Source organism: Schistocerca gregaria, unplaced genomic scaffold (assembly GCF_023897955.1).
Source record: "Schistocerca gregaria isolate iqSchGreg1 unplaced genomic scaffold, iqSchGreg1.2 ptg000720l, whole genome shotgun sequence".
Lineage (NCBI taxonomy): Eukaryota > Metazoa > Arthropoda > Insecta > Orthoptera > Acrididae > Schistocerca > Schistocerca gregaria.
The window spans coordinates 43127-66254 of record NW_026062097.1 but is presented as its reverse complement, the minus strand read 5'-3'; the positions used below and the strand labels follow the sequence as shown (position 1 = coordinate 66254).

Here is a 23128-nt window from a genome sequence, read left to right as displayed (position 1 = left end):
CTGCCCTATATCAAAAAACAAACCAGGTCTTAACAGCAGATATTGTAATTAACGTATGGAAGATCAACTGGAACTGGACTGAGGCTGCATCACTATCTTTTTCAATTGCCGAAACATTTTCAGTTTATATCATCGTATGGGATTCTAGCCAAAAAGACGAAGCAGCGATCAACTGGGCATATTTGGCTAAATATAAGTTTTATAACTTACCCGTTTTATTAGTTGAGGTAGGCTCAGACTCGTCCAATACCAGCGTCTCCAAAGAACTGTTTAAAAATATTTACAGACAGTTACCAAATTTCAAAGGGTATTTTTACTTTAATACAAACGTTCATAGGACAATCAAGGTTATCCAACAACAACTCGAAGAAACTTTGATTGAACATATTTACGAGGTGAAAAGAGAAATCCCATATAGCTATTTATTGATCGAGCGATACATCGCGGCAGATAGTGCATACATGAAGAGCAAGCTTGTATCTATTGAGGAATTTCGCCAACTCGCAAGCTTATGTGATGTGGAGGATATATCTGACCTTATCGCATATATAAAATGTGCAGATCAGTGCTTTTATATTGATACAAAGGGCTTCAGCAACCACATTTTGCTGGATTCTACCATGTTGATTTCCTTTTCAGACAAGATTCATTTATGCGATGGTATTGATCGAGGTTTGGTGCAATTTAGTCGAGCAGTGGATTATTCATTGGTGAATTGGACACCGCTAGAAACAGTGTATTGCATCAAAGCTATGATGGATCTGGGCTCTATTTTGTATATTCCTGAGACGTCTCCAGCGACAATGTGTTTTACTAGAGACTTTGGTCGAGGGACAGCTGAGGACACAAGAGTGATTGATCCAGAGGGCAGCAACACAATGGAAATTTTGAAGAACGGAGAAAATGAAGAAGAACAGCCCAGTTCTACGGATGAGAAAACTGAGCGTTTGCTCAAATTGGAGTCTTTGGTTCATTTTTTTGAGAATCGCCAATTACATTTTTATGCCGATTTTTGTAAAAAGTTTTGGAACAGAAATTTGTTTTTACCCTTTTTTTTCAAGCAATCCAAACCGAATTTGGGTGAATTTTGGCCTAAAAACGATCCATCTACGGAAAAAACATATCATCGATTTGGTCGTTATTACTATTTCAAGTCGTTTCCATCATCGTTGTTTAATCGGTTTCTTCTACGAGCGTTGTCCATTGTCAAGCCGCAGTTGACGTGGAAGGCTGGATTTTTAGTTTATGATCCGTCGTCTGGCGAGACTGTATATGTGGAGCATAAGTTCACGAAAAATTTGATCTTCATTAAAGCTCGGACTGGAGAGCTGATAAGAATTGCAAACAAGTTTTTTCAGATAATTGATGCGCTGTGCTATAGCATGAAGCTGAAGCATACTATCGAGATTCCATGTTATCACTGCATTCAGGAGCGGGGGAAGAAAACACGTTTTTCACTTGGGTGTTGCGTGCAAGCACTGATACATTCGCAAGGTAGTCTTTATTGTCGTGACATGTTTTTGATTTCTGCTGATTTTTTGATTCCAGACTTGTCGTTCAAGTTCAACCTCGTCCGGAAAATCGAATATTCCGACTTGATCATAGGAGATTTACTAGGTCAGGGCGCAACGGCAAAAGTGAGGCTTGCCGACTTGAACGGAGAGACGGTGGCGGTAAAGGAATTTCGTATAACTTCGAGCGAAACATGCTCTCAAGGTATGATGCTAGGAAATTCAGAAGACGAGTTGGTTCGAGCAGTTTCAGAACTTCGTCAAGAGATGCATTTGATGTCTATATTTTGTCATCCATGCATTACCAAGATGGTTGGCGTGATATTAAACCCACTATGTATTGTTCAGGAGTATTGCAGAGCAGGCAATTTGTTTGATTATTGTCACAGGGATCCAGAGGAAAAAAATACAGGTTATTTATGTGCCAACTATAGTTTGGATGTGAAAGATTGGCCAGTGCGTTTAAAAATTTCCTTGGACGTTGCAAGGGGCGCTGAATTGTTGCATTCCTTTTCACCGCCGATTATTCACTGTGACTTGAAAAGTCCGAATATTTTACTTGTTGAGCAAAAGGACCCAGAGGTGCCATGGATCAAGCAGGAGGTTGTGGCCAAATTGGCAGATTTCGGCTTATCTGGAATAGTCCCGGTATCAGTGGGTCGACAAGTTGATAATCCGGTGTGGCTGGCGCCTGAGGTGATAAAGAATGAAAACTATAACGAGAAGGTGGATGTGTATAGTTTTGCTGTGATCATGTACGAGTTGTTAACAAAGAAACAGTTTTTTCACGAGATGAGTTTCATGGTCGACATCGAAAGGGCGGTGACAAGTGGCGTCCGACCGAGCATACCTGAAGACTTAAAGGAGATAGTTGAGCAAGTACCTGAGTATGTGAAACTTATGGAAAAATGTTGGAATAACGACATGGACGACCGACCATCGTTTTCAGAAATTTCGAAGTACTTAGAGGATATGGCGGAAAACCATTTTCCTAACCAAATACGGATTCCGCCTGCAGCTGTGAAGCCGGATCGTTACAATATTGAAAATGGATCTATTTATTTAAAACTAGACACGAAGCCTTCTTTTTGTCAGGAGCTATCTGAGGTAACCATGATTGAGAGAATTTCCTTGGATGAAGGTGTGACGGTCATTTGGAGCGATGAAGATGTGGTATTAGTTGGACATGTGCTGGGGAAAGTGACGGCATTTGAGGTCAGTTACTGCGATACAGAAAATCAACCGAAAAAAGATCGTAATCGCTTGTCGTTGGATATTAAAAGTCTTTCTTCAGTTTATTCGGCTAATCTCAGTAGCGCAGCAGAAAACAGCGAAGGCAATCAGAAGGACAAGACGACGACGGCATCAAGATCTACTAGGCGTCATAGATCCAATACGCTGGAAAATCGAGGAAAGAAACAAGAAGGAAAAGGTCAAGCACACGTTCATCAACACGATGAAGAGTCGAAGAAGAAATCGCTTTCATCAACGGTTATCACTATCCCTACTACTGCCAACAGGGAATCAACTTCAATCTCTTCGACCGATTCTGGTGACCTACTAAAAACTCACCCAATGCGCCCTTATTCTCTGAATCATCTCTTTACACAAAAAATCGCCTATAACATGATACGATTTTTTCGTCCATACACAGAAGCGATAACCTCTATTTGTCGGTTTAATTCAAAAATCTTCACCGCCTCAAAAAACAACCTAACCATTAATTGCCTATATCAGTCTGAGCTCCCTTGTCACCACTTGACTGAATTGCAGGAAGACCGATCCAACGTAGTAGCGCTCCTGCCCTTCAATAATACTCTTTTGGTTCTTATGCAATCTGGAGTCATCCGAATTTATGATCAGCAATTCGAGAAAAAAAAAGAGTATCGATCTGCTTCTATGAAACCCTGTGCGATTACTTACATTTCATCCATATCCCAACTCTGGGTCGGAGGTGCCAAGAAAATCAATCGCCTCGATACCTCTCTCAAGCCGCTTGGATCCATTGCTGAATTTACCAGTCCGGTGACTGTGCTAGTCCATGTAGCTAGTCACGTCTGGATTGGCTTTGCCGACTCAACCATCATGATATGGGATATAGAGGCGAACAAGCACATCGACATTTTGAGGGCACACCGCGACAAAGTAACCAGTATGATCCAAATAGGAAATCAGGTTTGGAGCGCGAGCAATGACCGTTCCATTATTATTTGGGATATCAAAACTAGGACAGTCTTAGCCCATCTATTAGACGCACATAAAGAGGGCGTTGTGTCTTTATGTATTATAAAACGGTTCGAAGTGTGGTCCGGTTCCTCGGATGGAACAATCTGCAGATGGTCGATCAAGTGCAGGTCGAAGAGCGCTCACAAGAATAAGCATTCGTCCCGTACTTAGAGTGTGTTTAGAGTCAACCTATGTAGAGTGCATGGAATTTTGAAACCGAGATAGAAGAAGGGCCCATATTTAAAGATTGATGAATAAAGAAGACCAACAAACTCTGGCCTGTGCACCGGATGTTATACATGCCTACCATGGTCCTCTTGTTATCTCAATCTTTTGCGTGAACGCCTGGCCCATCTTTTTCTCTCCCATTATTTTGAGAAAGGCGCAGAACGAAAAATTAATTTTATATATTTTGTACAAGTCCTGGTTTTTGCTGTCATCTCTACAGCTTTTTTTTGTCATTTTGGTCTCGATTAGAGGAAAATTTTAACTCCTTATTTTACAAATCCAGAGCCAAGGTAAGATGCTTCTTCGATGCAATTTCGTCTAAAGTCGCTTTTAAAATTTCCAGTTCCGCTCCACTTTTAAGCTTTTTCATGTAAACTGACTTCAAAAAGTCAATAAGTTTTGCTGCCTGGCGTCCGAAGCGATGCAACATAGAGTACCCACACTGCTCGAAGAAGGCGTCCAGCAGGTGCGCAGTGATATCTTCAGGTTCTACGTTAAGAATTCTAGAGACCCATGCCCAGGCAGCCTGAAGTCCCTGCATATGTCCTGAAGATTGAACATTCAGGATGGCCGCGTACATATACATGTATCTTTTCATTCTTTGAAAGTATTTGGCAGGATGAGAGAGCTCCTTTTTTGTGTATTTTAATTCTTGTAACATAAACTGTGAATCCGATTGTCCAAGACGTCTTTGTGGATATACAGGAATTGTGTATGGACAATGCTGATGGAAAGAGTGGATTATGAAATCTAGTAACAATGGGAACTTCGATGCAACAAAATTTACAACTTCTGCATAGGCAAAGAAGGCGTATGAATGCTCGATGTTTTTACTTTGTGCTAAGAGGCGAAAGCTGATACATTCCAGTAAATAGTACAATTCTCCATCGTGTTCTGCGTTCGTCTGGTGTTGGTTTATCAGGTTTAGGAGCTCACATGCTTTGTCGACAATTTGTTTAGGATCGCAAGAAATTTGAGAAAAAATTTTGTTGATGAGCTGTTCGATCGACTGCGCACTTTGAGAATGTTGTTCTTTGAAGCGGGTTATGTGGTCGTTGTATTGCGAGTAAATGAAGTAGATAGCTTGATAGTGAAAAAACGCGGTGGGAGAGTAGTGCTCATGTGGAAGATAGTTTTGTTCCGGCTGCAAGCTGAGAATGGCTTGCTTTAAATTTTCGATCATCTGCATGTTTGAGGTTAGGACTGGAAAAGTTGGTTGCTTTGGTGATGGGAGATCAGATTTCCATGTTTCAGTGTCAATAGTTGATGTTGGGAATGGCTGCGAATATTGATTTTCACCATTCCAATTTTCTGCACAAGATGTGGAACTTGAAGGGAAAGGAACCGAGGGATGACTAGCCAATGACGTCGGTGAACTATTTATTGATGATGGTTCAATGTTTTCAACTCTTTGAACTTGTTCGGGTTTGTCGGGCCTCCATGTAAGACTGTCTGCATTTTTAGTATGAAAAGCTTCATTTTTCGACTCACTATCATTGTTTTGCCTACTCTCATCTGCAGCATCGATAGGTCTACCCATTCTCTCATCTGTTTGGCTCACATTCGATTTTTGTCTTTCTTTATTTTCTAATGCTTCTAAACATAATCTTGAATGCCTCTCTTCTTCTAAAAACCTTCTTTCTATTTGCCTTAAGTTCAAACTCATTCCTCTATAAATTCCTGAATAGTTCGCTTCGTCCTCTGTTGCCAGGCTTGCCATAAGCTCGTTCTGCTTGAATCTTTTCCATTCAGGACATTGCATTACTGCTATTTCGTGAGGTACATTTTCAGCTCCTCCCTGGTTTTGATAGGATCCTTCCATGATTCTGTCCCATTGTTTTCTCTCTGAATCAATTCTTCGGTGTCCTCGGTGCTTACACTGTCTCGTACTTTTTGACTTACCTTCCCCCTCCATCCTCATCCCGCCCAATTCCTGTGATAGTTCAATTTCTACCGAAGGATCACATTCTTGATACATCTGTCTAAATACCTCGAACGAGCCACATGCTTATCAGTACCTAAACAAAAAAAAATCAATTGATGCTGTAACCCAAAAAAACGGTTTTTAATCCATATTATTTTTTACCTTTTCATAGTTGATGGCTTTCTTGCATAATTAAATGCAAGCGCACACCCTGCAACTATGCGCCATGCAAATGATACATGAGAAATTATAAAAGCATACAAGAGGGGTAAAATCTCTTCGATAAAAAGTACGTCTTGCCTCAAATTCTAGTTACTAGCATTGCATCTCATTCTAGTAATAAACAAGAGTCTTAAGAAATACAAAAAAAAAAGGGAAATTTGTCATCCAGTTCAAAAAAAGTGTTTTATTGCCGCTTTCTAAATTTCAAACTCACCTCTCTAAAAATCGCTCGCTGAATGCAAACACTAGTAGGGCTTTTTGTGACAACCTCTGTCCAAACATTCGTTTGCAAACCAATTCCATTCAGACGTTATTTTTTTTGTAAAATCCGATACCCAGTCTGATAGTTTGGCAACGCAGGGACACTGCCTCTCAGATTATTGCATGCAAAAATTTTAGCTGCTGTAACTTTTGGAAAAAATTTCTGCCTAGTTGATCTATATCTTGCCTCTCTATGAACCTAGACTCTGGTTGTAATTGTTTGATATCAAAAATGAGCCTCGAGAGTGAGCCCGTTGATTTATTGCGCATCATTTTTTTGTCCTCTTTTTAGTGTAGATATTTTTTTAAACTAGGAGATAGTGATAGCGTTTTAAATGTACAGATTGCTGGCTTTTATTAAACGAACCCTGCCTTCTCTTAGTCGGACCAGTATTGAAATTGTATTTTTTTTACACACAGTGCAAAATAAGACAGCTCCCCATGCTTTATGCATTACTAAGGATTCTGTTTTTTATAACCTCGTTGTTGTTTTCACGTTTTGACTTTTGATCACTTCACGAATATATATACAAAAGCTGACAGGTGTTTTTCTTATAAGTCATAAGTCTGCGTACTGTTATTAAGAGCTTTGTGTACAGTTGTGTATAGTCATAATTTTTTTTTTTTCTAAGCAAAATCAAAATTTGGCCATACCACACTATCTCTCTTGCCTCTATCTCATCTTCTGATAGATTTACTCTTATTTTAGCACATAGACTTTCTGATTCTACAAAACATCAAGGTGCTTTATAAAATTTCCTCTGCCACATATGTTGGCAATTAAAGAATTCTTAAAGAAAACTCAAAAACCTGCGAAAATTTATGTTCCGCATACGCCATCTCGCGTCAACTATCGGTCTCTCGAGCAGCCTGATATTGCATTTAATAGAATACTTGGTAACTGGATCAATCCTGATCCCGGCAATAGAGATGGTCGTAACTTATTGAGAAAAAATTTAGTAGGCCCTACGCTCACCCTTTGGCATCGGCCTCACATACGCTCATTCCCTGGTTTGTGGTTCTGGAAAAGTACAGAGGAGCGATACTGGCTAGCAAAATCTTCTTATTTGAAGAGTAAAGGGCGTTCTGCCCCCAAGAAAGGCGCTGGCAAGAAGGCAATGAGGCGTATGACAGATGCAAGAAAAGCAGCTGCAAAACTTGCCAAGGCCAAGTGAAATAAATTATCTGAATAGTACCTGTCCTCTACCCCCTATCAGTTGAGTTTCGTTTAGTTGTCATCTCTATGGGTATACGAGAGAGCAAAATGTAAAATATTTGCAACGAGAAAAATTCTGTGTTTACCAAGCTGGCCCCAGCTTCAAATCCTACGACATTTGTATTCAGGCAATATAAAAAACAATACTTAGTACCTGAATTTTTCGTATCTGTCTAGAATCAACAGCCTGTCTCTTCTGACGCATATCCTCCATTTTGTGTGTTTTTAGTTTAAAAAACTGGCATTGACATTTTTCTGTAAGGAGAACAAAGAGGTACACCTTTTTTTAACTAAAACATGGGTAAAAGTGCCACGCCCGCTTTTCCTCCGGTATGAATAGATTGTATCTGCTTATTTCATAAAGAGAACGATTGTTTTTCGTATATGCTTTTAGTAGCGTTGTTTTAGGCGCCTAAACTAATGCGATTAAAACCTCAAGGCAAGAATAAAAAGAATTATGCTTTCCGATGAAGATGTGGGGAAAATAAAGAAAGAAACACCTGTCCTAGTCTGTATGATGGTACTAAAAAGCCACATTCAATGCTCATATTTTTTATCTCTCTGCCTCGTAGAGCAGAAGTTTACTGTCTTGTAATTGTAGCATTATGCGTAGAGATCTTTATAGAAAATTTAGTTAATATAGGCGCTGCGATAGCTGCCGTCAAGGGTGCAAAAATACTTTCAGCTTCACATTTGTACGATCACCTTGCATGTACTATAGTTTCTGTTACACAGTTGTAGACATCGTGAGAGCGATTTTAATTGCAAAAATTTCTAATTTCATTACTGATAGCCTCTTTACATTTTGCTTTATTATTTTCTAATTGACCATCTGAATTCTACTGTGATGATGACAGAAAAAAGGCCATGCTACAAAATCCGACGTTTGATTTTCTTCGCGAAATTATTTCAAAAGTTCCAGATGCCCCTGAGTCCAATGCCATAGAGGACACCGCAGATCCTCAGTCTTCTAAGAAGAGGAAAAGACCGCACGTAAATGCTTATTGTGATTTTATTGAGCTAGCAGAGGGCTAGGAACTAACATTCAATGTTCTTGTGTTTTAATTTGTTCTGGTGTCTGGTTTTTCTGTGTGGTCTTCAAATGTAACGTCTACGCAACAGAAAGCCTAAAAAAACAGATGCTGGTCCAGCCCAGGCAAAAAAGGTGACCAAGAACTCTCGAAGCAAGAGCAGCGAAAAGAATTCTTCCTCGGTTGATGAAGATGATTCGGCTACCGACGACCAGCCATCTTCCCACGGACTTCCCGAAACGAACGTTCAATCTATGACGGAAGGTGCAGGCGATGAATCAGTGTCCCAGGAAAAAGGTGCACAGGATTCGCCGGCCGCTCCCTTTCTCGCTCAATTCAAGACCAATGAAATTTCATTCGACAGCTTCACTAAGAAACCCGAAGAAGAGTTTGACTACGATGAATAAAGTCTGACTCTCGTTCGTAGTGTGCACGATCATTTTTTTTTCACTTAAAAAAAAGGTATTGAGTACGCGCTTGCTTTGAAAAAAAAGATCGCAGAGATCTGTCAAAGAGGGTGATATTTTATAGTAAAATGACCATTTGTTTTGCGCGTCTCGACGTTGTGTTGAGGCAGTCTGGTGGCATCTGAGGAGGAGGGCGCAGTGAAGGTGTTAGATCTTTGCACCCGATGGGCTCCTGTTATCGATGAAGTGAGAGATAAAACTGTCGGTGAGACAGAATCCTTTGAAATGGACATGTCATTCTTGATATTTGGCGGCGACAAAAATGATAATGTGGCAAGTTTTACAAACGACGTAGTTCTGCTCCGAACTGGTGGATTACCTGGATTCGGCAAAGACGAACTATTTGCTGAACTAGGTTTTATAGGTGGGATTTTATGCTTCGTTCTTTTTGTGGGCATGATGCTGAAGTGCTTTACCGACTTGGGTATACAGACGGTTACGAACAGTCTAAGGAATTTTCGAGATAGCCTGAAAACACACCTTGTGAGTTTGAACATGATAATTAAGAAAAGGGAGAGTACCAGCATTAAAATTCCCAGCTGGTGGTGCGTCCAATCCGGACTGAGGCAATAGAGAGTTTCCTGCCATAGGCTGGTGCTGGATTCGACTTGGGTTGGTTCGAGGGGTCTGTCGTCGAGTACGGCGTTTGTGACCAGGCGCCGGAGTTGAGAATGATACGGAAGATTGAGGAACACGGAAATGCCGTAAATTATTTTGAAAACGTAGCCCAAGCCGAGAATTGATCCGTAGATGACGGCTATGAACACGAATATGACCGTGAGTGCTGTTTCCTCGGTTTGCAGGTGGGAATTGCATTCGGAGTGGGAGGAGTGACTATAATTTTGTTTGATGTTAGAACTGTGGATTTCGCCGAAGATTAGCGAGGAGAGGTATTCGATAGGCCTTATTAGCCAGTTCGGCAAGAGCCAGTGCAATATGGCTTTCAAGCCGCTGACGAGCGGTCCGAAGACTTTTGAAAAGAAGCCTTGGATATTCAACATGGGCTGGATAGAATTGAGTGTTTTTTCGAGGAGTTTTTTGATGCACGATTTGAAAATTTGGGCTAGCGGCCCGTAGACTTTGCTTTGGAACGTCTTCCAGGGAACGGAGGCGAGCAACGAGAGCGCTTGCCATGTGGGGTGAAGAATGTACAGGGTGATTAAATTTAGGAAATAATAGATGTTAGCTAGAAGTTCGGAGAAGATGTTTAGAACGGGGACTGATGCAGTGTAGAGCCATTTTATGAAGTTTACAACCATGTGGAGGAATGGCTCGACCAAATAGCGATAGGCTGGGACGATCATCCACTGGAGGCGGAGGATCATAAACTTCAATGAGGCGGTGTAGAGGTTGACGATGGGCCTTAGCATGTGTTGGACGAAGGAGAAGAAGGGATGCAAGACCTGATAGAACGGATTTAAGACGATATTAACAAGAGAGTAAATTGGAGACAAAACCGGCTTGAAGAACGAGTATAACGGGTATAAAAATTCTCGCGATGGACTGTAGACGATATGTAGCAAATCCAGAAGGGAGTAGTTTAGGACAAGCGAATAGAGTATGTGCTTAGTGTGGTCAACGACCAGCTCTAGTAAGTAACAGAGAAGCAGTCTGACGGCAACTGTCATCATTTGCCATTTTGCGATTCTTTTGGTTTTTACCCAAAGCAGTTTCAGAATGGCCCACTGACGTTTTTGCTGGTGGTCTGCCACTGAATTGTTAGGGTTTTTCAATATTATCGGTGAGAGAATTATAGGTTCCGGAACCGCATGCCTCGCATTTTTCCAGAGTCTGACTTTGACTGCTGGCTTTTCGTCGTATAGTCGTTGGTCCCTTACAACAAAATTTGGCCTGTAGTCGCAAGAGCCGCGAATTGGGCTCGCGAACTCGCCGCCGAAATAGAAGTCATCTCTCTTTGTTACATCGGAGATAGAGAAGTCGCGTTGGTAGCCGCGAAGCGGGTATAAACGGCGCTGACACAACCTGTTCCAAAGTTTGAACTCTTTCAGTAAAGTGTCGCTCTGGGTCATCTGCGCAGGAGTCCGTCCGTATCGATCGCGTAAATCAGTTCTGGCGCCATACTTTATAAGGAGCCACGAGAGCTTCATATTGTTCTTAGAGGAGGAAAGATGTAACGGCGTATAACCGCTCAGGTCCTGTGCGTTGACGTTGGCATACCCGCTCAACAAGATTTTCGATACCCTCACTCTGCCTAAGAACGCCGCGTGATGGAGGAGCGTCCAACCCAGCGAGTCTGTCTTTGTAACCAAAGTGGCTTAAGAAGTTTTGTCAGTATGTGTGCGGCGCAAATACGTTTTCGCAGTGTCAAGTGACCAGCTTGCAATACATCCTAACCTTTTAATTACAACGCGTCCATTCGCGTGTACCGCAGCGGCGTGCGTAATGCACATGGGGGAGGGAAAAACGTACCCGTTATTGACTTGGAAATTTGGTCGCAGTTTCCTAACTGGACTTCGCGCAGTAACTTTGTAAATGTGTTTCCTTTGTCGCTGCTGAAGTCGGTCGGAACCGAGTGTTGGAAATCGCCATTTTTGTCTTCCCTCCACGTCCTCATCGATCAGGGGTTTTTAGGCGCAGAGAGGCCGGTGTCTCGACGCGAAAGTATAATTTGGAAAATGGCAGCGTGTATCGAGTGAGACTGAGGAAGTGAACAGAGCACCACATTCAGGATGCTAGTGAAAAGAAGGGGGTCCAAGGAAATGTCGGGTTTGGTGCTTCATGAGAGGAAGTGAATTTCACTTATTACAAATTGACAAATAATAGTTTTTGAAAAAGAAAGACTGAATTCGTCTTTGTCATCCCATACATTTCATAGATTTGCTGTTGGTTTCTTATTTTGCGCTCTCTACTGCCGCAAAAAATCGAAACTTGCTCGTGCTGTTCATGTCGATGCGGTGCATCCCACCACCATAACCTATTTTTTGTATTATTGTGCATACATCGCGTCCGCTTTTGACAACTTTAGATTTTTTGTTTCGGCGCGGGTCCGAGCCGAGTCAGCTCGAAAGCCAACGGAAGCCTTTTTTTTCGCTGCAGCGTGGCTCCGACTCAGTTCAAACCTCGGCAGGGGCTTTTTTGCCGTCGATGCGCACTGCCTCGTCTGGCCGTGCGAATATTGTTGATAATAAATTTAGAATCTTTTAAGTCTGAAGAGAGTGTTTGGCCGAGAAATAGGTCATTGGGTGCTGAATCTCAAGATGATCGATAACGAAATGTACGCATTATATGTTTACATGCTTTCTGACAAACCCGGCCTTTTTTTGGGGTGCAGAAACCGGAAATGCCACCCCGTTCACTAGAACCACCGACGAGACTAGATTTCAAATGCGCTTAACTTGGTTTCTGTCGTTTATTCAGAGGTCAAGAGACACGTTGATGAGCTATTTTCAGTTGAGATATGCATGGTTGGTGTCCTTTTTTTTGAGAACCAAACTTGTTTTCCTCTCGCTATTGCTCGTGGGCCGGCTTCTGTCTCTGAGTTTAGGGGGAGCTTACTTTCGTACTAACCAGAGCGCTTCTTTCTGCCTAAAGTCCGGAGAGCAAGAAATACACTTCTTTGCGGCGGAGGAAAGGTTCTGCTCACAAGACGGCAGACATTCAGAGTTTGTTCGATGTCACCAATAAGGATTTGACAGACGAATTGGCCAGCGCCGAAAACACAAACAAGCGCCTCGAATCCACCAAGAATCGTCTTACTGAAGAAGTCCGCAGAGAGCAAAGGCGCGCTGATCATCTTGAGGAGAAGCTGCGCGCTCAGGAAGTGCAAATGAAGGGGATCGCACTCAAGCTGGAAGAGCAGCTGAAGAAGCAGCAATTTGACAGCGAGCACCAAATACAGGATCTTTCTGCTAGTCTGGCGGCAGCTAAAACGAAGCTGAAGAATCTGGCCTCTAGTTACGACGAGGCCAACAAACAGCTTTCCGAATACAAGAAGAAGAACAGCGATTTAAATGCCGAGATGAAGGAATTGAGGATTAAGCTTCAGGAGTCGTCAGAGGGGTATGGGGAGACGAAATTCGGGGAGGAGTTCAAATCACAGAAGGGGGAGGTGGCTCGTCTGGAGGATGAGAACCGAGCTTATCTGCGGCAGATCCGGGAGTTGGAAGACAGAGTGAAGGAGATGTCGGAATCGGTTGATGCGCTGGAAGCTTTGAAAGTGGAATGTTCAAATTTGTCTAATGAGAATAGTCGGCTTCAGAAGGAGTTGGTCGCGGCCCAAAGAGAGGTTGCCGAGATGGAGGAAACCAAAGCGTCGATGAAGAAAATTACTACGCAACTCAATCAGATGAAAACTGATTTGAAGGAGTCACAGAGAAAATTGTATGATTTGGATGACGATAAGAAGAAGCTAGAAAGGGAGTTGTCACGTCTCAAGTCAGCAAACAGAGAGGACGTCTACGCTAAGGCGTCTGTACCTTCTGTCACTGGATATCGTTCAGATCAGTCTTTGTATCAGAGGGGTTCCAGCTCGTTAGAGACATACCAGGATAGCGATGCTCGCGCGGGGTCCGAACTATCAAAGGACAGTTTGAGATCTGCCTATCGGATCGACCGCGCTGCCAATTATCAGAGCGATTATTTATCGTCGTCGTCTGCTTTGTCTAAAAGCCGAAATACCATGTATCGCACAAAAAAGTATGCGGATCAGGCGGAGCGACAGCGCAGCTTTGAATTGTCCGAGTTGAAGGACCAAATTGAGTCGTTAGAAGGCAAATTAAAAGAGCGGCAAAATTTGTACGAATCAGAGTCGAAGCGACGAGAAGACCTAGAGAAAATGCTGGCTCAGGAGCAACAAAACGCAAAATTGTCCATGGACCAAGCCGCGGAGAGAATAGAACTACTGACGAGTCAATCCCAAGAAATGCAGGATGAGATAAAACGCCTCCAAAAGGCCTATCAGAAGAAGAACCGTGAATTTGATGATTTGAATATAAAACACGAAGAAATCACATTCAATTTAAATCAGAGCCGTCAATCTCTAAGCAAGTTAGATTTGCAGTTTAAACAGACGAACCAGCTCCTAAGGGGGACTGAGGCGAAATTGAAGGAGAGCGAAAATGCGGTGGAGAAGCTGAGGCGCGAGCTAGAGACGACAAATGAAGAATTTACATTGACGAAGCAGGAATTGGAATCAACAAAAAATTCGCTTTCTCAGCTCAAAAAAATTTTTAATGCGACCCTCAAGGCGTTTGAGGAGGAACTTTATGAGGTGACTTGCATGAAGGACAAGCTGCAAAAGAGCAAAGCCGAATTAGAGAATGAAGTTTCCGGTCTGTTGTGGTATTTTAAGCCCCTCGATACTCAAGTTGAAGTAGAGGAGAAGAAGTACCACACGTTGGAATTCAACTTTGAAGAGTATTTGAGGAACCAGATAAACACTGAATTAGAGAACTTGCGAAGTGCCCAATCTGTTCGACGACTTTCAAACAAATCTATCAAAGAGTTGCAGGGAATGCTAAAAGAGAGCCTGGCGAAATTGCCCAGCGATATGCAAGAAGATGTGTCATTTGAGTTAGAGGATCTTATGAACAATTTGAATAAAGCTCAATTCAAGATCAAAACAAAACTATTTATATTTGTAGCTTTGGTAGAGAACAGAGTAGATCCTGGTATTATACGAGAATTTGCAAACATCGCTTTAGAATTTGCAAACGGCAATCTTCACATTATGCATTCGCCAGAAGCCTTGATTAAAGTTTCATTGAAGTGTTCCAAATCAGCGACGGAGGACACAGATGCCTCTTCTAACTCGTTCCGCGACTTACTGTTGAATCGTCTGGCATGGCTGAGATCGAAAAAGACGGGGAAGGATGCAGAGGACTGCAAGATATCTATTCTAGAGGGAGGAGAATACGATGATTAGGTTAAGGAGGTGCGACCGAGTTATTTTTACGCTTAAAACCGACACTGTATTTTTTCTAACACAGGCATGACAAATAGGTCATCATCCGAAAAGGAATTTTGGGTAACGCGCTCCTGATGAATACCAAGCTTGCGAAATCAGCGAAGTAGCTTTATTAAAAAAATTGTTTATGAGGAAAATTATGGAATCTAGTTGCTTAGGTACATTTTTGTAGCACAAGAAATGGTCTACGTCGCAGAAGTTGCCATCAACCAAGTTTCAATTACTGGACTCGCATCGACATCGTGTTGGGAGAGCATCTGCGTATAGCATGCGCGAGGAGCACGCATATGGACGCTCTTGTAATCTTTGATCTAAAACTGACCATTGTAAAATTTGCTCGAAACTGTGCCAAAAAGAATTTGAACTGTTTGATAACAGAAAAAAAATGCTTAGCATTCGGTGTCAGGAACAATATACGTTTTAAGCGTTTGTCGGATACACAAAAGATCGAGTGCAACAATAAGCTGTTTTATAAGCTGGCTAGTCTTCACTAACTTTTAGAACAGTATGGTGCGTTTTTCTTTTCGCGATAAGCTCGATTTGTTCATATTTATGTATATAAGCGAGAAGGTGAGGGCGCTTTTTGAGTCTAAAAACAAGTTCTATTCAAAAGCAATAGTGTGTACTCATCCTATAACAATATTCAAGACTCACGTTCGGGTCAAGCGTGGAAACCAAACCGTGTTTGTCTACGCCAATCCAACAGAAACGGTTGGAACTATTAAGGAGCGGCTTGTTTCGATGCAAGGTGAGCCTCCTTCAGTTGATAATATTAAGCTTGTTCATGATGGTAAAATCCTCGACGAAGAGGATTTTTTAGGCAACTGCTGGACGGAGGATAGCGTAGTCATACACCAGGTACACATGAAGGGTACGCGATTTTGAATGCAACACTTGAAGAAGGAATAGCATGATGAGGGCTTTTTCTGAATGTAAGAGTTAACATCGAGAACGTGACACACACTTTTAATTGAAAGAGGATGGTGAATGGGAGACAGCAGAATCCTGAATGTAAAGACTATTGAAGAATTTACAGCCATTTTATCAATAAAATCTATATAAGAAACTGAGAGCTCATCGAAGACATTCTTTCAGAAGTTTAGCGGGCATCAACCAGTATTTGAAAAATAAATGAGACATGAGCGTCTTCCAATTGAATAATTTGACTAGAAAAGCGAGGAAAGAGTATGAAAAGTTATCTTTCAGGGGGTGTTGATAAAAATTTTATAGTCCACAAGACGAAAATTATCAAAAATAGCCTAATTTTTTCAAGGATTTTTTTTTGCTGAGGTCCTTTGGTTTTAACTTGAGTAAAGGCTGAGCAGGTAGGATGTTATCGTCATCATCGCCTGTTAACAAATCTTCGATCAATGCTTCGTTTGAACTTCCTTGGATTGAAAAGTACCGCCCAGCTGAAATCAAAGACATCGTTGGAAATGAAGAGTGCTTGTCACGTTTGGCTGTCATTGCAGAAGAGGGAAATATGCCGAATGTGATTATATCTGTACATATACGATTCTGGGCTGTTCATATTTTTAAGATGACGAAAATAGGCAGCGGTTTTTCCTTATTGGTGCTGATTGCCATTTTTTTTTGAAAATGTGATTTGGTCAGAACAGAGCTTTTTGGCTCAAACGCCAAAGATTTATAATTAACGAGCATTCACTTACTTGGCCGAATGTCCAATCACCGCCTTAGGGTCCGCCGGGCACGGGCAAGACGACGAGCATTCATTGTGTTGCTAAGCACCTTTTGGGCGAAGCGTACAGTCGTTCGGTGCTTGAACTTAATGCATCGGACGAAAGGTATAGTCCGCATTGCGAGTTTTTTGAAGGAGGTGTGGTTGCAGCGTTGCTAACAAATCTACTTTCATACAATTTTACGACGCATACAAAAAATAATTTTTTGTAGAGGAATCAATGTTGTGCGGGAAAAGATAAAATTATTCACTAAACAAAAGGTGACTCTTCCCGTTGGAAAGCACAAGATAGTGATCCTCGATGAGGCTGACAATATGACGGCGGCTGCCCAGCAAGCCCTCCGACGCACAATGGAGGAGCACACCGAGACTACTCGGTTTGCCTTAGCTTGCAACCTGAGTTCAAAGATCATTGAGCCTATTCAAAGTCGTTGCGCCATTCTGCGCTTTCATCGCCTCACCGACGATCAGATTTGCAAGCGTTTGCGGAAAATCATTGAAATGGAAAACGTGATATGCGATGAAGAGGGAATAAACGCAATTTTGTTTACGGCGGAGGGTGACATGAGGCACGCCATCAATAACTTACAAGCAGCACACTCTGGGTTTGGGTTAGTCAGCAGTGACAACGTATTCAAAGTGTGTGATCAGCCGCATCCAGAGGTTGCCAAAAGAATCATCAAGGCTTGCGAGGAGGGAGACTTGGCTGAGGCAGACAAGATTATGAGACTTTCTTTATGGAAGTTAGGGTATCACCCTTTGGATATTGTTACCACACTGTTTAAAGTGCTGAAGCTGATGGAAATTCCAGAATATCTGAAGTTAGAATTTATCAAGGAAATTGGATTTACTCACAAGAGGATTCTGGACGGTTTGCCTACATTACTCCAACTTTCTGGACTCTTGGCAAGATTGACAGGTCTAACTCTGAAGGCCAAAGAGAAGAGCAAAGCCTGGGGTAGCTGTTAGGGAGAGAAGGGACCAAAAATGGATCTGGTGTGTTTCGAAAAATGGTTTAGCTTACAAACGCTAATAACGTTTTGGGACACGAGCGCATGTATATTGATTCAGGGTTTCAGACCGTTGGTCCGTTCCACTCCATTTAGAGAGTTGCTGTTGGTGAGAGAGAAGTGTTTACTAGTGAGTGCATGACAATGCGTGCATTTTAGTGCTTCCTTTTTCAATGTTTCGACTTTGGGTGACAGCGGGCAAACCTGCGATCACCTAGTCGAACCTGTATCAAACAAACTTTCTTAAGAGAGAGAAAAATTGGCGTGCATCAATTTAAATCACAGAACATAATATGTCTGAATTTGTTTTTTTTGAAGGTATTCATAAGTTCGCAGTATGTGCATTAGAAATTCTTAAATCAGAGGTCAGCCGACGTGGCTGGAGATGGAACGTGGAAGTTCACCGAAGTAGGGGGGTTGTCCAGTGGTCGGTTCTGACTCCGGGGGACAAGGCGGAAACACTGCTAGACGACGGTGCGTGCTTGAATAGAGAGTGGTGCTCAAATGTATTAAAAAAGTTTTTTGTTTTTTGGGTTTTTTTAAATGAGGAGAGGCTATAAAAAGTGCAATGCCTGTAGAGCGAACACTGACAAGCAAAGAAAATGTGCGATACTAGTAAAGAGTCTTCTCACGAGTTTTCTCGCAAAGAGCGGCATCGAATAGAAACTGAGTATGTTTTGGCACCTGCACCTTGTTTGCCAAGCGCCGTTGTGTTCCTCGGCAATTATTGGCATTCGTCCATGGATATTTTCCAACAAAAATGAACGGATGGGCGGGACTGGCGTTAACTTTTTTTTCGCGTTTTTTGTTCGCTAACAAAAAATTTTAGTTCTCATCGTGAGAGCAAGTCCAGGGAGGGCATACCCAGGCTGCACAAGGATGACTATTTTCGTTATGCCTGTGAGTACCGCCATTGGATGATGGAGACGAAGGGCATCCACACATCTTCTATGACAGGAGACATGGCACGAAAGGGTTTTAAAGATTTTGTACGAGCTTGGAACAAAGGGCGGTTAAGTGAGAAGTATTATGAGGGCATAGAGCCCACGTCAATGGCGGCATCGACTCGTTCTTCATACGAGTGGCACTTCCGTGATGTAGACGAGAAAGTTTTAGGCTCGGTTCGTACGGAGGTGAACATCGCTACATCTGGTGGACGATCGAGGAAAGTGAGGCAGTCATATGAAGAGAGTGAGGAGCCAGATTTCTACTTACCGGAGTCGGTGAGCTCTTCAAAGAACAGACAAGCACTTATAGGTCCGGCGTTGCCTCCGAAGGCCGAGGTCCTTCAGGAGTCCGCAGAGGAACGATATGAACGATTGAAGAGAGAGCGGAAAAAGTTCAGAAAGGAGCAGGAATTACTTTACGACGAACTGGCTCCGAAACCAGCAGCTGGACGCGAGGCTATGATTGAGAAGAAGAAGCTAGAGAGGGAGAAGCGGCGAGAGCGCGAGGAAGAGGAACGCGGCGAGATGCTAGTGAACGTGTTTGACGAAGATGATAGTACAAAGAGGTATTTGCTTTCAAAAGAGATGGCGGAGAAGCGAAAAAGGAATGAGAGAATTGAGACAATAAGTGAGCGGCATAAGGAGCGAGAGATGAAAGAAAACAAGCTGATGGATAGTTTGAAGGAGATGGCTAGAAAGGCGGGCTATAATGTAAGATAAGCATCTGCTATGACTCCGCAGGGAAAAAAAGTAATAAATTGAGAATAGAGACGACTTGATGTGTTGAACGTACAGCACATTACAAAATCGTGGGTGTCAGCAAAATTGTATGCGACTTTATTTACAAGATTTTGGGGTTTGTCAAATAAAGTTTCAGGAAGAAAGAGGAGGAAATTTAGATTGTTTTTCTCCACCTTCGCTGCTATCTTCTGCAGTGCTGGTCTCATTTCTTTTACGTTTTTTGTTTTTTTCTTGATCTTCATGCTCTTTTCTGGCTTGCTGGATTTCTAGAAGCTGCTTTCGCAATTGGTGCTCTTCTTCAGAGACGTCTCTATCTCTCCTTGGTTCTAGGTCACGCCCGAACGGATCCGTACTAGGGTGGCGGGGCGAGCGACGACGAGGTGACAAGTGCGGCTTTCTAGGAGGAGGTGAATCCTTTCTTGGGGAAATTGATCGGATGTTTCGCTTTCGCCATTGTTCTGCCTGCCATTGAAACAGCTGTCTTCGTAAACGTTTATTTGGCTCTCTTAGGTGCATAAAATTACACATTTTGCGATCACACTCGCTGACAGCATATTGACGACAGCGAGCCTCTCCAAAGTCGGTGACAGGAGACAGTTCAGCTTTGATGTGTCTGCCGTCGTACATACGGCCAACAGTGCGCTTCACTACGTTCGCAGCCTGCGATTCGAGGCGAAATTTAACGTATACGTTGCCATTGAGGTGCTGACCCGGGTTGGCACAGATATTTAAATCTTCTATTTCGCCATATTTACTGAGTTCGACAAAAACGTCTTCATAAAATTCATCTAAAAATTTTAGCTCTTCGCTATCGTATACGTTATCTCCGTGAGACGAAAGATAGTTTAGGGGGCTTTGATACATGTTTGTAAAAAGGACGGTGGGAGACTCGGTAGGACGGTTGTGGCGCCGATCGCACTTCTCGCCATGGCGACACGCACCCATCTTGAAAAAGAAGGAGCAGTTAACCCTGAAGGGTGCACAGGTCAAAAATGAAGTCATAAGGACAAAAAACGAGTTGGAGATGAAAACTATGAGCTTCGAATACGAGAGATGCTATGTGTATGTGTGTTGGATATATGCGTATGTGTGTGTACATTTCTTCCAGAGATGTTGCATGCTGTGCATGCACATTTATTTTACCTGGACGAACCTGTCTTGTTCCGTTCCATGAATTCTTGATAACCTTTCAGCCATAGCGCATCGAAATCTTGGACCTGGTAGCACAGCGTACTTAGAAGTACAAATTAGCGATTGGCGGAGGTAAAAACTTTAAGCGAGCAGAAAATTATATAGTATGGTCGAAAACTTGCACGAACTCGTGCTGTTTTTTTTATGTTTTTTTAATCCTGCGTCACGAATTTTTTTTTAAGCGCAAAAGGTTGTAATAGCATTGGCGAAGACGTAGGAATCTTTTGCATCGTCAAGCCATTCTTAATTAATTTTATATGGCCGCTGCTAAGTCCATATTTCTGGTGTGTTCAGGGTCTGATCAGGCCTGGGCCTGGAACCCAGCAGAATGCAAAGAAACTTTTCTTTTTACCGCTCAGCCCGGCGATTGTAGCTCTAATCCTCAGAATTGGTCATTTGATGCGAGTTGGGCTCCAGATAGTATGTCCACATTTTCTGACATTCCAAAATTTGAAAAATCAACAGTCTTTTAAAAGAAAGAATATTTTATGAGTATGCGCGGTCTATGACTGCGCATATATGTTATGTCGTAAAAAAGCATTTTTTGCGCTATAGTGTAACGCCCTTCTTACACTTTCGAATATACAATATTGTACTCAAGGCGCGTCATTCGCCAGAGTCACAGGTGATGGCACGGTCTTGTTTAATGTGTCTAGTGGAGAATATCTGGGATCGCTGATGCCAAAAGGCTGCCAGAAAACCGTACGTGCTTTGAAAACATACATTTTGTGTCCTCTGGAAGAAGAAAATGAAGTGGTGTTGAAATTTCCGAATGAAACTAAATACACAATGTTCTATTTAGAAGATGTGATTGGAGGGTGTTTGGACGTCGTTATGCTTTCAAAGGTGGGAAATAAAAAAGTGTAGTGGTATTTGTTTGCAGAGCCATTAGTTTCGAAAGAGCAAAATTTCTAACTACCGAATCGTGCACGTATGCTTATAGGCGCTCTATTCTGTCGATTTTCACAGGACTTTGCACTTGCTTGCCACGGGGGGAGAAGACGCCGTATTACGAATATGGGATCTGAAAAAGAAAAAAGTAACCATTACTAAGAAATCACACGCATTCCCTTTGACTTGCGTTCGATTTTCCCCTGATGAAGACCGTTATGTCTCCGCGAATGCGGATGGATTGATTTATTTATATAGCTTGAAAAACAGTAAGTCGGTAAGTAAATTTGTTCCTGATGAAGAGGGCGGCATATCGAGGACAGCGGTGGACATGATCAATTCTGTACAATTTTGCCCTCTTTATGGACAGCAGCTTTCCAGTTGTTCAGACCGTGGAAAAATACATGTTTGGGATATTCATCGCGCCAAGCAGATATTATCGATCTCCGCTCACGATGCGCCATGTCCAGCGGTTGTTTACAGTCGACACAACCCTACATTGCTTTGCTCGGTTGGGCTTGACAAGCGGCTGATTTTGCATGACTTGCGGACAAAGAACAGGGTTGCTTCGATGCAACTGAGTGATCCTGGAACAGCTGTAGACTGGGCGAGTGATGGGTCGTCGATAGTCGTCGGAACGCTCGTTGGAAGTATGAGCGTTTTTTTTTCCAAGTAACCCCGGTCGGCCAATTTATTCGATGAGGACCGATGAAAAGGGGAAGAAGGACGGCGTTCAGCGCAAGATCCAATGCATCCGGTTCCAGCGCGAGGCATTGAATTCTACGGCTACACCTGAGCATCGGCATAAGAAAAAAGAGTTATATTTTTCTTCCAAATATTGGCAACGCGAAGCTGACGAGACGGCCAAAATTGCCCCAACAAGCGATACTGATGATTGCGACGAAGGTATCAAGAGAGTTCCGCTAGACACTATCTTAGAACAAAAACGCATTTCGATGACATCTACGTCTATAGACTTGTTCTCCCCCTTGCGAAATGAACAGGGAAAGGATTACAGAGAATCGAGCGAGATGAAAATAGAACCTGCTTTTTTAAGTCCCATTTCAGTTTTAGGTGATTCACTCTCACCAGCTGGTGATACAGCCAGCCGGAAAGATGAAGGCAATCCACAGTCGGTTGCCAAAGAAGCCAGCTCATCATCGGTTTCGGTAGACTTTGGTCACGGAAATCAGTTTTCGTCGTTACAGTCGATAAAAGCAGTAGAACCGGAAGGATCGTCTAGTTCTAGACAGTCGTCTAATTCATCCAAGAAAAAAGGTTCGCCGTCGAGCAGCACTCGACCTGTTTGTTCGAGCGCGTCGCCAGACAACCTTAGACCTCATTTATCGAAAAAGGAGAGCGCAAAAAAGAGTCGAAATGAGAGCGAAAAGAGGTCGCAAATTGCCAAACACACGGCGCCTATCGAAAACGAAAGACCAAACGTATTCGGTGACGAGAAAATGGATATACAGCAGCTCACCAGTTATTGGAAAGAGGAAATTTATGAATTAGAGATGAATCTGGAAAAGCAAATTCGAGATTTACACGTTGATATAATAAGGCAGTTTGAAATACAAAAGGGCGAACTATCTGCCATGATGAACGAGTACAGCATCAATAAGGAATTGATGGAGGAA

The 23128-nt window shown here is 42.5% G+C and overlaps 7 protein-coding genes across 9 annotated transcripts; 4 read left to right on the top strand and 3 right to left on the bottom strand.

Moving 5' to 3' along the window:
• Positions 1-4236: 4236 nt before the first annotated feature.
• On the bottom strand, positions 4237-6240 carry LOC126320485 (uncharacterized). The gene is made up of 2 exons (XM_049993985.1): positions 6052-6240; positions 4237-5947 (listed from the first exon to the last, which is right to left on the bottom strand). The coding sequence occupies exons 1-2, from the start codon at positions 6057-6059 to the stop codon at positions 4237-4239; spliced, it is 1719 nt and encodes a 572-aa protein (XP_049849942.1). The 5' UTR covers positions 6060-6240.
• An 813-nt stretch (positions 6241-7053) lies between these two features.
• On the top strand, positions 7054-9033 carry LOC126320462 (uncharacterized). Of its 2 annotated transcripts, none has more exons than XM_049993960.1 (5): positions 7054-7918; positions 8028-8100; positions 8190-8283; positions 8446-8577; positions 8711-9033. In XM_049993960.1, the coding sequence occupies exons 1-5, from the start codon at positions 7886-7888 to the stop codon at positions 9024-9026; spliced, it is 648 nt and encodes a 215-aa protein (XP_049849917.1). In that variant the 5' UTR covers positions 7054-7885; the 3' UTR covers positions 9027-9033. The 2 variants fall into 2 exon arrangements, with proteins under 2 accessions (XP_049849917.1, XP_049849916.1); XM_049993959.1 differs by having other exon boundaries at positions 8190-8322.
• Positions 9034-9127: 94 nt separating this feature from the next.
• Positions 9128-11529, bottom strand: LOC126320476 (uncharacterized). The gene is made up of 2 exons (XM_049993977.1): positions 11517-11529; positions 9128-10212 (listed from the first exon to the last, which is right to left on the bottom strand). Exon 2 carries the CDS (start codon positions 10085-10087, stop codon positions 9128-9130), a length of 960 nt encoding a protein of 319 aa, XP_049849934.1. The 5' UTR covers positions 10088-10212; positions 11517-11529.
• On the top strand, positions 11530-16145 carry LOC126320461 (myosin-2 heavy chain-like). The gene is made up of 4 exons (XM_049993958.1): positions 11530-12321; positions 12639-14979; positions 15048-15522; positions 15626-16145. Exons 1-2 carry the CDS (start codon positions 12305-12307, stop codon positions 14968-14970), a joined length of 2349 nt encoding a protein of 782 aa, XP_049849915.1. The 5' UTR covers positions 11530-12304; the 3' UTR covers positions 14971-14979; positions 15048-15522; positions 15626-16145.
• Positions 16146-16304: 159 nt separating this feature from the next.
• Positions 16305-18075, top strand: LOC126320419 (replication factor C subunit 2-like). The gene is made up of 3 exons (XM_049993902.1): positions 16305-16516; positions 16711-16817; positions 16924-18075. The coding sequence occupies exons 1-3, from the start codon at positions 16343-16345 to the stop codon at positions 17678-17680; spliced, it is 1038 nt and encodes a 345-aa protein (XP_049849859.1). The 5' UTR covers positions 16305-16342; the 3' UTR covers positions 17681-18075.
• A 201-nt stretch (positions 18076-18276) lies between these two features.
• LOC126320418 (translation initiation factor IF-2-like) lies at positions 18277-19388 on the top strand. Its single transcript, XM_049993900.1, has 2 exons — positions 18277-18391; positions 18551-19388. The coding sequence occupies exons 1-2, from the start codon at positions 18324-18326 to the stop codon at positions 19386-19388; spliced, it is 906 nt and encodes a 301-aa protein (XP_049849857.1). The 5' UTR covers positions 18277-18323.
• A 133-nt stretch (positions 19389-19521) lies between these two features.
• LOC126320420 (splicing factor U2AF 26 kDa subunit-like) lies at positions 19522-20702 on the bottom strand. 2 transcript variants are annotated; one of them, XM_049993904.1, is made up of 2 exons: positions 20553-20702; positions 19522-20379 (listed from the first exon to the last, which is right to left on the bottom strand). In XM_049993904.1, the coding sequence occupies exons 1-2, from the start codon at positions 20579-20581 to the stop codon at positions 19542-19544; spliced, it is 867 nt and encodes a 288-aa protein (XP_049849861.1). In that variant the 5' UTR covers positions 20582-20702; the 3' UTR covers positions 19522-19541. The 2 variants fall into 2 exon arrangements, with proteins under 2 accessions (XP_049849861.1, XP_049849860.1); XM_049993903.1 differs by having other exon boundaries at positions 20563-20702.
• Between the last annotated feature and the right edge of the window lie 2426 nt (positions 20703-23128).

What these genes read in the sequence shown, in the direction of transcription:
- LOC126320420 (XM_049993903.1), bottom strand. Translation starts at nt 20,606, where the DNA reads ATGGCTGAAAGGTTATCAAGAATTCATGGAACGGAACAAGACAG. An exon ending in CATGGAACGGAACAAGACAG is followed by an intron (nt 20,380 to 20,562) that starts GTTCGTCCAGGT and finishes TGCACCCTTCAG; the next exon opens with GGTTAACTGCTCCTTCTTTT.
- LOC126320476 (XM_049993977.1), bottom strand. Translation starts at nt 10,087, where the DNA reads ATGTTGAATATCCAAGGCTTCTTTTCAAAAGTCTTCGGACCGCTCGTC.
- LOC126320419 (XM_049993902.1), top strand. Translation starts at nt 16,343, where the DNA reads ATGTTATCGTCATCATCGCCTGTTAACAAATCTTCGATCAATGCTTCG. An exon ending in TGCCGAATGTGATTATATCT is followed by an intron (nt 16,517 to 16,710) that starts GTACATATACGA and finishes TCACCGCCTTAG; the next exon opens with GGTCCGCCGGGCACGGGCAA. An exon ending in CTTAATGCATCGGACGAAAG is followed by an intron (nt 16,818 to 16,923) that starts GTATAGTCCGCA and finishes AATTTTTTGTAG; the next exon opens with AGGAATCAATGTTGTGCGGG.
- LOC126320418 (XM_049993900.1), top strand. Translation starts at nt 18,324, where the DNA reads ATGTGCGATACTAGTAAAGAGTCTTCTCACGAGTTTTCTCGCAAAGAG. An exon ending in CGGCATCGAATAGAAACTGA is followed by an intron (nt 18,392 to 18,550) that starts GTATGTTTTGGC and finishes AAAAAATTTTAG; the next exon opens with TTCTCATCGTGAGAGCAAGT.
- LOC126320462 (XM_049993959.1), top strand. Translation starts at nt 7,886, where the DNA reads ATGGGTAAAAGTGCCACGCCCGCTTTTCCTCCG. An exon ending in AGAAACACCTGTCCTAGTCT is followed by an intron (nt 8,101 to 8,189) that starts GTATGATGGTAC and finishes TTGTAATTGTAG; the next exon opens with CATTATGCGTAGAGATCTTT. An exon ending in ACTATAGTTTCTGTTACACA is followed by an intron (nt 8,323 to 8,445) that starts GTTGTAGACATC and finishes TGATGATGACAG; the next exon opens with AAAAAAGGCCATGCTACAAA.